This window comes from Microplitis mediator, chromosome 9 (genome assembly GCF_029852145.1).
Source record: "Microplitis mediator isolate UGA2020A chromosome 9, iyMicMedi2.1, whole genome shotgun sequence".
In the NCBI taxonomy this organism is placed as follows: Eukaryota; Metazoa; Arthropoda; class Insecta; order Hymenoptera; family Braconidae; genus Microplitis; species Microplitis mediator.
In genome coordinates this window covers 6,421,181-6,433,020 of record NC_079977.1, presented here as the reverse complement: position 1 = coordinate 6,433,020, position 11,840 = coordinate 6,421,181, and the positions used below count along the sequence as shown (strand labels likewise).

The window sequence follows — 11,840 nt, the reverse complement described above, 5'->3', positions numbered from 1 at the left end:
TTGTTTAATTAAAATATTTATACATAAATTATAAATTAATGTTTTTTTTCTTATAAGATGTTCATTAATATAAATATTTATTTATATTGAATGCTCAAAAAATGATTGGTTTAAATAATTACGACTGACATTTTGTCATTTTTGAATTTTATTTCATATTATACTTACATCGTTAATTATAAAATATATAAATGTATATTAATAATTAATAATAAAAAATTTAAGTAATTATTAAATGAATGTTTACAAAAAAATTTATGCAAGCTTCGATTTACTTTTTACTTTTACGCATCGGATGGATGGGATGGACCCAAGTCATTGATAAATCAGGATTTTTTTCGTAATCGCTGAGTTCTTTTAAACCTCCAGCGGCGATTTCCCACAATTCTGGATGCTTTACTTTGAAATCGTTGTACCATTTGTTCACTTTTGGCCAGGGTGCTAATGAAAATTCAATGGCCTCTAGACCAATCGTTGCCGTTATCATTGCAAAGTCCGCAATTGTTAAAGTATCTGCAAATAAATATCTAAATTACTTACGCTGTTGAAAATTTTTATTAAAATTTGAAGCAAATTATTTAAAGGTATTAACAAATAGTTGTCAAATTGTCAACATATTGGTGCCTTACGGGGAAAAGAGGTCTGAGATACAAAAAAAAGAGGATATTTTTGTGATTTTTTTTTTCAGAGTAAATTCTTTATTAAAATTTTCAAAATTAGTGACATTATTAAGCATCACTTCAAGAATATTCTGCTAAATTTTCATAAAAAAATATTGAAAAATAAGCCAGTGGTAGTGGGGAGAGACGAGTCACCTTAAAAAAAAAATCTCGATGCGGTAGGAAGGATAACTCATGACTGCCTCATTTGGAATCAAAAAACCACAAAGATTTCTTCAGTACATAAGTTTGTCTCGGATTTGAACGAAGGATGTTCTTTTTCAATAACAACTTATTTTTTAATTAAACAAAAGGAGCAATTTTTGGCGAAAATCCGAGTTTTTTAATTGCACCTTTACCAAAAATTCAAAAACCAATATTTTGTTTATTCCTTCATTCAAATCCAAGATAAACTAATGTACTAAAAAAAAAAATTTTTGTTTTTTGATTTCAGATGAAGCAGTCATGAATTATCCTGCCTACCGCATGGAGACTTTTTTTTAGCTGACTCGGCTCTCCCCACTACCACTGGCTTATTTTTCAATATTTATTTATGAAAATTTAGCAGAATATTCTTGAAATGATGCTTAATATGTCACAAATTTTATGAATTTTAATAACGAAGGTACTCTGAAAAAAAAATCACAAAAATATCCTCTTTTTTTTGTATCTCAGACCCTTTTTTCCCCTCAGCCTCAAAACAGCCTCAAAACTTCTATCTTATTGGTGTCAAAAAGCCAAGTCGCCTGTCCAATTTCAAAACACAGTGAAAAAGTTTTTCGAAACCGATTTTTTAGTATTTTTAGTTCCAGTGGAGTCTAGTGAACATGATTCGATGCATACTTCAAAAATTTTATTTTTGTCAGCTACTGTATTTTGAAATTGGGCAGCCGAAGTGTGCTACTTGCGTAAGTCAATCGATTTTTTATCTAACTATGATTTTATTAATTAAATAATTTACACACGACATTTCGCACACAGTAAGCATGTGGTATTTTCAGGTGTCTGATATAAAAATTTTTATTAAAAATTATTAAATTATTCTAAAATTATACATGTGTATTGAAACATTATAATATATGTAATAATTGAGATAAACTTATATATATATATATATATATATATATATATATATATATATAGATATAATAACAATAATAATGTTTGATAACACACAAGTGTGATTTTAGAATAATTTTGAGATTTTTGATCAATTTTTCTTATCAGTGTGACGTTCCGTTAGGTCCTTAATCAAAAAAAAAAATTGTAATTAATTTTTTTAGTAACATATAATCGAGCTTTGGTAGAGTCACTAAGCAGATAAGCGATTTCCGCGAACACCATCGTGGCCCGTAGCCTAAACTATGACGAAGTATAAGACCCGGGCCGCAACGACCTTCACTAGGGTAACCTGAGATGCGACGGACGATTTATAATTTTGTAATTTTTTTGTACTGAATCTGCTGAGGCAGAACAGTCAGTCAGCCTACAAACATCTACGGCCCCGCATCTTTATCCGGTGACCGATTAAATTCAATGTTTGATTAAAAAAATATACTCAAATTCATTTTAATTTTGTATTATTTAAATTTAAAATCCTTCAAACAAAATTTAAAAGTTTATGAGAGTCGAGCAGTGATTACCGGAGGTCATCGACTTTCCCTACCTGGGATATATTTAATTAAATAATAAACTAAATAAATTGACATTCATCAGATACCTGAAGATACCACAGGCTTACTGTGTGCGAAATATCGTATGTAAATTATTTAATCAATAATATATCAGTCTGATACAAAATCGATTGGCCTATATATAATTATCATTATTTGAAAAGTCAATTAAGTGTCAAATTTGTTTTTTTTAATTATATATACTCAGTTATCTTAGTTTATTATTTAAAAAAAACATGAAATTATCTTTTTTTTTAACTGAGTTATAGCAGTTTTTAAATAAAATACTCGGGCGAAGTTTAAGCCATAGCCTACACAGAAAAAAAAATTTTTTTGGCGCGAAAAAGTTTTACTCGTCCTAAGAAAATTTTTACTTTCATTAAAAATTTTTGGCATCGTGAATTAAAAACAAAAATTTTCTTAGAGCAAGAAAAAAATTTTTGGGCCAAGAAATTATTTCTAGTCCTAACAAAAATTTTTATTTCCTTTTTATAATAAAAAATTTTTCTTGCACCAAGAAATTTTTTTTTTTGTGTAGTCAGAATTTGGCGGCGCGTTATTGTCATGTATTAAAACGTCTTTTACGTCTGAACTAATAATTTAACACAAAAATCTTTAAAAAGTAATACATAGGTAATAAAATTCTCTGCAAAAAGAGTACTGACTACAAAAAAACTATAAAAGTTATACTGTAAAAGTTACAAGCATTAAAAACTTTATTTTCTACAAAAAAAAAAAAAAAATATGTCTGATTCTTAAATGAATAATTCATTAATTGAATAGTTGCATTAATGATCACTTATACTTACTGGCAGCAGCATATATGAAATTAGTACGCGTAAAATATTTTTCAAATACATCCAAGCTCATTTTCAATTTTTTCAACCCCATTTCCGTGCGCTCGTACTCAAAAAACATGGGACCAAACTATCATTATTAAAAAAGTAATTAGTAATTAATTCATTAAATGTAAATGTTTTTTGAGGCAACAAATAATGAATCAACTCACAGCATACTCCGAAATATTGCGATAGTAAGTAGTCAAATTGAAACAAAGTCGATGATTGACAAGAGCTCGCGCTTTTGGATCTTTTGGATAATATTTACCTTCTGTGTCATATTTATCGCAAATATATTGCAAAATCGCATGACTAAATTCATAAAATAATTAATTAGTTAATTACTGACTCAATAAACGAATAAATAATTAAAAGTTTAAATTACCTTTCGCCCATAGTTAAATCGCCATCGACTAAAGTCGGAATTTCTCTTTGCGGATTCAACTGAACAAAATTTTTTATTAATTATTTAATTATAAATTTACTAAGTATAAAAATTTTTGTTAATTAGTCACTAATTACCTCTTCATATTCTTTAGTTAAAAATTCACCTTTGCAGTAATCAACAGGTATAAGTTCATATTTAATATTAAGAGCTTTTAAAGCTTGTCTGCAAGCTAGAGAAGGTGGTCCGTCAGAAACAGCGTAAAGTTTCATTATTAATAAATTAATTACTTGGAACAAAGTGAAGAAGATGAAGCAGCGATTGCGATCCGCAGTAAACTGAGAATAAATTTGAAATTCAATAAAATATAAATAGATATATTACATAATATGAGCGACAATCTCTTAGGAATGCAATTTAATACTGTTTCCACCGCAGAATTGTGACTCCGCCTTTCACTTGTATCCAAGGCTATCAGTTGATTAAACTGGCCTACATACATCTTCCATTAATAACTCAGTATGATAATAAATAAATGTAATATCTTTATTTAATTTTTATAAAGACAGTAAAACATATTTTATATATTATTTAATTTTTTTTGAAAATGGATAAATTATTTTTTAGCATACGTTTTTATGTTAATTGAAAATATCAACTAATGATTATTAATTAAAAGTATTAATGAATATTTATTAATCAAAGGTTTTCTCATGAAGAGAATTTAATAATTATCAATTCAAAATATTAATCAATAGCTATTAATAAATAGTATATTGTGTGACAAGGGATAAAACAAGACGATTTCAGACTGCGGGTGATGTCAGCCATCGTCTACGGCTCGGGCAGCCAACCTCACCCTAGTTTGAAATCGTGTTTTATTTATTTATTTAACGCCAATCGGCAATATACAATAACAATTTACATATAATATGAAAAGGAAATAACAGGGGAAATAACGCTTTAAGCGATGGATTGTGATATAGCTATATACACTAAGATAATAAAGTCAAAAAGATAAAAAGATTGCACGTGGAGGGGTTCGTGGTTAGTCGTTGTATTCCAGTACCAGCTTTTTGACAGACGTCCTGAAGGATAGGTAGGGACAACCAAAGAAGTTCACATCCGAGCAGATAGTGTTGATCGAGTTAGATATTCTGTTGATAGGCCCAAAACGGACATAGTTTTTGGAGGAATTTGTAGTATTTAGTAGCCGGCTATGTCGTAGGCCCGTTTTGGGGCAGATAAATTTAAACTGTTCAAGAATTTCTGGGGAGTCAATGTACCCGTTGATTACCTTGTAAAAGAACAAAATGTCGTTAACTTGCCTTAAATTTGCTAGGTTATTGATGTGAAGGTACTTATATACTGCGTCCTGAGTCACACGATATTTTTCATGATTACCTGCATCGGAACTTCAAGTCCCAATGTCAGCAGCCAGTAAGAAACAAGTTAATTTAAAGCCGATGATGCGGAGAACTATTCGAGAATGAGAAATCTGCGATTTACAGTCTCTTATTAAATAGTAAATAAGACACTAATATTATTTTCATTCAGTTTTTATTAAGTTTATTTGGTTAATTAAAACTGTCACTTGAAAAATGAAGTGACAAATGGGAGTAATAAGGCTGCAAATCAACATTAAATATAACCAACAGCGGGCAGAAACAATTGTGTTGCTTCCCAAGGGAAAAAACACAATTGTTTCTGCCCGCTGTATGAAAATATTTGTGTATTACGAATTCGTTAACAGTTGTTTGCAGTATCGGTTTGAAATTAGCTTGTTTCGACTGGCTGTAGAGACACTGAAACTTTAAATTTCGATCCTCGTATCATAAAAAAACAATTTTTTCAGCCGCAATATTCAAATTATTCTAGACCACTAGATTTTTTAAAGACAATTATTTTTATTAATATATTCAGATGCCTTCAACTCATGCCGAAATTTTCCCGCTCAAATGATGCTCACTATCATAAAAAAAAAAAAAATTAACAATAAATTAATATAGATTTTTTATTTACTCACTTATCAATAATAACATTTACATGACAATACATCTATAAGTAATGATTATATCAAACAATAAAAAAAAATTTATATATATATATATATATATATATATATATATATATAAGATATTGAACTATTTAATTTGACACAAGCATAATTGCCACTTAGTTAAACTCAAAAGCATTAATAAATCAATAGCAATACAAACAATATTTAAAAATAAATCTTCACTCTTCACAAGCCTTCTTCTATCCGTAATTAAACGTCACTTGAATAAATATATCCCATATATTTATAATTTAAATAATTATTAAAACCTTCATAAACTTATCAGATCAATTTGCCGGTGATATAACAATATGAAGTTTAAGCATGTCTTTATTAGGGCCAACTAAATAAGGAGAAACAGGATTTACAAGCGACTTGGCGCTTTGCTGAGGATTTAATTCTTCAAACGGCAGTAAATCGTCTAGATTTAGAACACGGTCAGTTGTATTAAATCTATGAATCACTTCAGTGACTCGAGCAATATGTTCGACGCCATCCTGGAGTCCGTAGATCAGTACCCCAATCTTCACGCGCATGTCATTGTTGGCATCAGTCGGAGGTTCTTTGCAAGTCAGCGACAGCCTCACGGACCTGATGACATGCTCAGGCATCTCAACAGTTCCCTGCCAGACGATCAAGAAGAATTTCTTGAACCAAACCCCTTTGGGATAAATGTCAACGACCCACTCGCAGGCTCGGTCTCCAGCGTGCTCTGCTAGGAAAGAGTGGCTGGAAAATACTAGAGTCCGTGTGTGATACGAAGGGAGACTATGGAAGTTTTCAATCGTCAGCAGCGAGCTGCAGGTGTCAACGGTATAAAGACGTGGTTCAAATAACAACGCGCCATCTTCTTCATTCCTGATGACTTCTTGGACGAGATCATGCTGCCCAGAATGAAAGGACATCCCGATAGCCATGCGTTCAACAAAAAATTCCTTGTACTTTTTGGTCAGGGGGGATAACAATAAATCAGCTAATTGCCGTGGTGACATCATGGGAAAACGTATCGGTGTCATTACGGCAATCACTAGCTGCTTTAGTGTCAACTCATACTCGGTAGGAGTCAGCTGATGCTTAAGACGCTGAACTTGATGCTCCAGCCAAGACTCCAAACACTTGTAGAGTGTCATTTCATCGCGTATTACTAAACTACTTTGATGTAATAGAGTCACTAAGACGTCTAGCTCGAAATTACCAAAATCCGCGGTCTTGGCTACCAGCTCGACATTCCACTTGATAAAATTTTGGCAGGTTTGGGTGATGGCATGATGCCCGCAATTTGATGTGTAGTCGAGCCATGAAACTAAAGTACCGTGAATAGCCGCTACTGCGATGTGGTTTTGCATATACTCAAGGCACAGGGTTATTAAATCACGTACATTGTATTTGTCAGCTAATGATAATATTGGTAAGACAACTTCGTAGCTTATACGTATTTGTCCGGTGTAAAAGTAACGTAAAAACTCACTAAATATCGGTACACATTGTGGGGTTTCTTGGAGAGTTACACGGCTTTCTTGTGATTCTGTCCACTGTGGGCTCATTAACATCACCTGTAATTTAAAAATAATTATTAAGTAAATACAGTAATGCTAGAAAAATAATTCTAGATTGTTTTTTTTTAATTATATTAATAATTAGCAAATAAATTGATGGTTACGACTTAGTTTCAAGTTTTTTTTTACAATCAATGCCTGATATTTAAAAATTCTGATAATTGGGACTCGGTACCAGGCCATTTTTTATCATTCAATTGAAAATAAGCATAAAAACTGACGATGAAGATTTAGTACCAGGTGATAATTGATCAATAAATGCATAATTAGCAAAAAAACGAATGAATAAAATATGATACAAGGTCTTTTTTGATCATCAAGGTACAATTAGCAAAATAACTGATCCTCGAACCGGAAACCAGGTCAATTTTAAAACTCGACTTATGATTAGTAAAAAAAACTGATTAAGTCTTGGTGTAGATTATTTTTTAATAATTAGTAGATTTCATAGAAATTTAAGGTAGCAGTCTAGTAACTTGCGTCGTTTTTCATGGTTTTTTAGGGGCCTTTTTTTTAGAAGGAGCAAATGAAAAGTTTTGCATTTTTAATATGTTTTTATTTACATCTTAAGGTAACAAAAAAAATTTTTGAGGAAATTAAATAATTTATTATTATTATTATTATTATTGTCGCTTGAAGTTGACGCCTCAAAAAAAAGTGCGTGGATGGCCCAGGTGATATTGACTCTTGAGGACATCCGAAATTAAAAATTCTTGATTAGTCTCAATCTATAGACATGTCATTCTCGTCGGAATTAGGATTATTAAATTTTATCAAAAAATAACAAAATGGCGGACTTCGAAAAAAAAAGTAATTTTTTTCGCATAAAAGGGTTGTAAAATGGAAAGTTAGGGGTGAACAAAATTAATCCTAGTTTCGACGGGAACGGCAAGTGTGTAGAATAATCAGTTTAAGTTTCAGACCAATAGGTTGAATAGAAAAAAAGTTATGACCCGAGCCGACCTTATATATGTTGTTTCAAGATAAACGCGTTTAAAGTTTCAGTAATTTTTGGCGCGCAACTATGAGGCGCTCTTGAAAACTCGTAACTCCGTTCCTATTTCGAATGTCAGTTTGAAATTTTCACAGTATATTCTCAATATTGTATTTTCGAATTAAGCAAAAACAAATTTTTCGATTTTTTCAATCCGAGTTACTAGACTACTACCTTAATTATTGTATTTGTCCTCATGCTAGAATTTTTATAGAATTTAACTATAATCTGATATAATTAGATATGTTGGTTCAAAAGTTTATACATCTACGTATACATATTAGACGGTCAGAAATTTTTTTTTTTTCTCTTCTACAAAATTCAATTGTAATTGAAATTAAAAATTCAGGTTTATTATGTCTATGTTCTTGAGTTTTATAATTCTTCAAAATAGTATTAAACTACAATATTTTTTTCTCAATAATTAAATTTTTCTCAACTTTAGAGCTCTGTAACTTTCTTTCATTGAGCTCTATTAAAACGAATGCACGGACCTTTTTTATATAAAATTAAATATTCTACGAGAACTTTAGTTGCACAATGATTAAATTAAAAAAAATCCTGCTAGTTAACGAATAAAAAAAAACAAAAAAAAAATGTTTTCATCATGCTCAAAAAAATGTGAACCAAATCAGTCGATTGGTTTAAAAGTAGTGGGTGTTTCAAATTTTTCTTAATTTAAAAAAAAAATCATCTTCTGCTGATTCCTCTTCAAATATCATTTCGACCAACGTTACATTTAAATCGTAATATATATTATTTGTGTTGAGTTCAAAATATGTATATGTTTACTTAAGGAAAAGAAAACTAGTGTGGATCAAATTTTATGACCTTAGGTACTTGGGCGGGCGAGAGATTAAGGCCCATGTTCCAAGTAAACGTAAGGCAATATGTTTTTCTTCATATTGAACTCTCACATATATATATTTTGAACTTAGGCATCTTTGTTATACAGAAAAGAAGGAGGTCGTTAGACCTCAGTATTAAATAAAATTAAAAGAATAAGTTAGTCTCGACTAAATCTCTTAAGAGTGAAGACGTATCCTAGAGCGCGCAGTTTTAATAAAAAGAAATAAGTTTTTGTTTGTTTAATAAATTCATCTGTTTTCATTCACGAGTACCATACCTAAATTTCCAACAAATGGTGATAGTTTAGTTGTGCAAAAAATTACTCGATGCTAAATTGTTTCCATCAATAAACCAATAATTAGCAAATGAATACAATCAAAACAATTTAACTCATGACATCAAAATGCCTGGTATCAGTTCAAATATAATTCTGAAGTTAGCAGACAATTAGTAATTTTCGGATTTTTTTTTTCAACAAATAAATTACAAAAACTAAAAATATGCACATGCAGAAAATTTAAAAAACTACAGATGCAATTTTTTCAAATATATATTTTTTTATAATTTACTGTTTAAAAAAAAGTCAAAAAATCAAAAGTATCATGTTAAATTCGATGAGTGTAAATCTAGCAGACACAAGACAATTTTTGAATTACATATAAAAAAATTAAACAATTAAATTGATATGATAAAAAAAAATGCATGTACCGATTTTAGAATTTTCTACAAGCCCATTTTTAAATTTTTTTCTTTAAAAAATTTTATTTTATTATTTAAAAATTTAAAAAATTGTCTGATGTACGCCAACTTTACTGTCATGAATGTAGCAGACATCAGAAAAATTTAAATTTATTAATAAATAGAGTAAATAATGAATAAAATAAAATTTTTAAAAAATGCGCATTTGAAAAATTTTGAAATTAATAAGTGCATTTTTTCGAAATATTTTTTTTTTGACGTCTGCTACATCCACACTCATTAAATTCGACGTAAAAAAAAGTGATTGCAAAAATTAAACGTCAGAATAAAATTATTCACCTGGAATACATCACTAGAAGCACATAAAATTAAACGATGAGCTGGATATTCTACACCATCAACTACCAAACAAATATCATTCATCAATCTCTCCGCGTACAAAGTCGCTATCTTCAGCAATATTGTCTGGGAATTATCAACCTGCAACCGACCAATAAATAAGTCATTAAATTTAAACAACCAATCAGTTGGACCTCGTTATAAGACTATCATTGTCTTTTTTATAAACCAGGTATCGAGATACTCTGAGAGAGAAACTAATAGTCTTATAACGAAGTCCACCTGTACTAAAAACACATGAAATATAAAATACCTCAATAGCCTCTGGTGTCTTAGGGACATCAGAACTTGGTCCGCTCTCATCAACAACTGGTTTACTTTGATCCATTTCTACACTTGTCAAACCTGTCATCCATCTAATAGTACTACGTAACATCTGAACATGTTTACTTGACGTGATTCAGCTTTGGTTGCCCTGCAACTAGTGCACAGGGCATTTATTGTCAACCCACAATAATCTGAATCTAAACATTTCTAATTTTCTAACCACCATCCACACCAGATTCTGGATCCTCAATACATCCTGGAACCTGAACTTCTCTGACTAATTTTAAATCCCAACTCCTAACCTTCCGAATTACCAAACAAAACTTGTCTATTATGATCGATTTCGTACTACGTTGAAAACCTTGATGACAATCACCAGCTTTACCTTTAATTGCACTTCAGGTTAAGTTGTCAGCTGTTTTTTAAAAATAGTTACTTTTGTGTTGGTACCAACGAAAACTTTGTTTGCAGTTGCCAATCAGAGAGACAGCAGCTTAGAACGATTAAAAAAAAATATGATTTCATGAGCGGTGTTTTGATTTATAAATTATTATAAACTTTATCGAAAAATCCATATGGGAAAATCCAGCATTGATTCCTATGTGGGTTCGCACATGGTGTTTTTGGATGGATTTCCATATGGTTTCCTGTAGGAATCCACACGATGCTAAATTTATATGAGAATCTAATATGGATTCCCTGTGGATTTTTACTAAGATTTCAAATGGGAATCTACACCATGTCAAAATCCATATGGGAATCCAGCCTAGATGGTTTTCTATAAGAATCCAGCATAGATCCCGATATAGATTCGAAAAAAATTTTCCTAAAAAAATAGTGTTCTGATCGATTTTAAGAGCTTGGCATTAAAATGGAAATAACTAGAAAACAATGCAGAATTTAAAAAAAATTTATCAGAGATAATTTGTAGGACATAAAATTGTCTACAAAAAAAATTCTATGAAATTTCATGTTAAGTCCGATAGTTTCGCCGGAAAAGTAAAAAGATCTCGAAATTTACTCTAACTTGACGTCAGGTCCAATAAATTTTGAACGGATGGATTTATCGAAAAATGATAAGAGACTTTTTTTGTAGAGCATTCAATTTCCTACAAAAAACTGTATTAAAAATTTCTGAATTCTCATTAGTTGACATGGTATAAAATTCGGAACGAGTAAAAACAAGTTCTTTTCGAATTGTATCAAACTTTGACGTCAGATTTTTTGTGAATGGTTGAATTTATGAAAAAATCATATAAGACCTCTTTTGTAGATCAGTAAATTTGCTACAGAATATTTTGGAAGAGATTTTTTGTATCTTGATTTTTTCGGAAGTTATGTATTTTTTTACTGTTACTAAATGAAAAATCGAAAATTATCAACAGCCACCTCTAAATATCAATATTAAGAGCTCAAATTTTAACTGTCACCATATTTTAAGATACCCTTTCGATTTTTCAA

General features: G+C 30.4%; 2 protein-coding genes across 2 annotated transcripts; both read right to left on the bottom strand.

Moving 5' to 3' along the window:
• Positions 1–130: 130 nt before the first annotated feature.
• LOC130674450 (glutathione S-transferase 1) lies at positions 131–3,926 on the bottom strand. Its single transcript, XM_057479782.1, has 5 exons — positions 3,694–3,926; positions 3,557–3,615; positions 3,342–3,483; positions 3,142–3,259; positions 131–513 (listed from the first exon to the last, which is right to left on the bottom strand). Exons 1-5 carry the CDS (start codon positions 3,826–3,828, stop codon positions 272–274), a joined length of 696 nt encoding a protein of 231 aa, XP_057335765.1. The 5' UTR covers positions 3,829–3,926; the 3' UTR covers positions 131–271.
• Positions 3,927–5,611: 1,685 nt separating this feature from the next.
• Positions 5,612–10,785, bottom strand: LOC130674746 (BTB/POZ domain-containing protein 17-like). Its single transcript, XM_057480168.1, has 4 exons — positions 10,600–10,785; positions 10,366–10,533; positions 10,053–10,193; positions 5,612–7,168 (listed from the first exon to the last, which is right to left on the bottom strand). Exons 2-4 carry the CDS (start codon positions 10,486–10,488, stop codon positions 5,903–5,905), a joined length of 1,530 nt encoding a protein of 509 aa, XP_057336151.1. The 5' UTR covers positions 10,489–10,533; positions 10,600–10,785; the 3' UTR covers positions 5,612–5,902.
• Positions 10,786–11,840: the final 1,055 nt, after the last annotated feature.

Bases quoted from the DNA above. Each gene is read 5' to 3' on its own strand.
- LOC130674450 (XM_057479782.1), bottom strand. From the start codon at position 3,828: ATGAAACTTTACGCTGTTTCTGACGGACCACCTTCTCTAGCTTGCAGA. The intron at 3,260-3,341 runs GTGAGTTGATTC...TAATAATGATAG, and splicing joins GCAATATTTCGGAGTATGCT to TTTGGTCCCATGTTTTTTGA. The intron at 514-3,141 runs GTAAGTATAAGT...ATTTATTTGCAG, and splicing joins TTTCATATATGCTGCTGCCA to ATACTTTAACAATTGCGGAC.
- LOC130674746 (XM_057480168.1), bottom strand. From the start codon at position 10,488: ATGTTACGTAGTACTATTAGATGGATGACAGGTTTGACAAGTGTAGAA. The intron at 10,194-10,365 runs GTATTTTATATT...GGTCGGTTGCAG, and splicing joins AGACACCAGAGGCTATTGAG to GTTGATAATTCCCAGACAAT. The intron at 7,169-10,052 runs GTGAATAATTTT...TTTAAATTACAG, and splicing joins CTTCTAGTGATGTATTCCAG to GTGATGTTAATGAGCCCACA.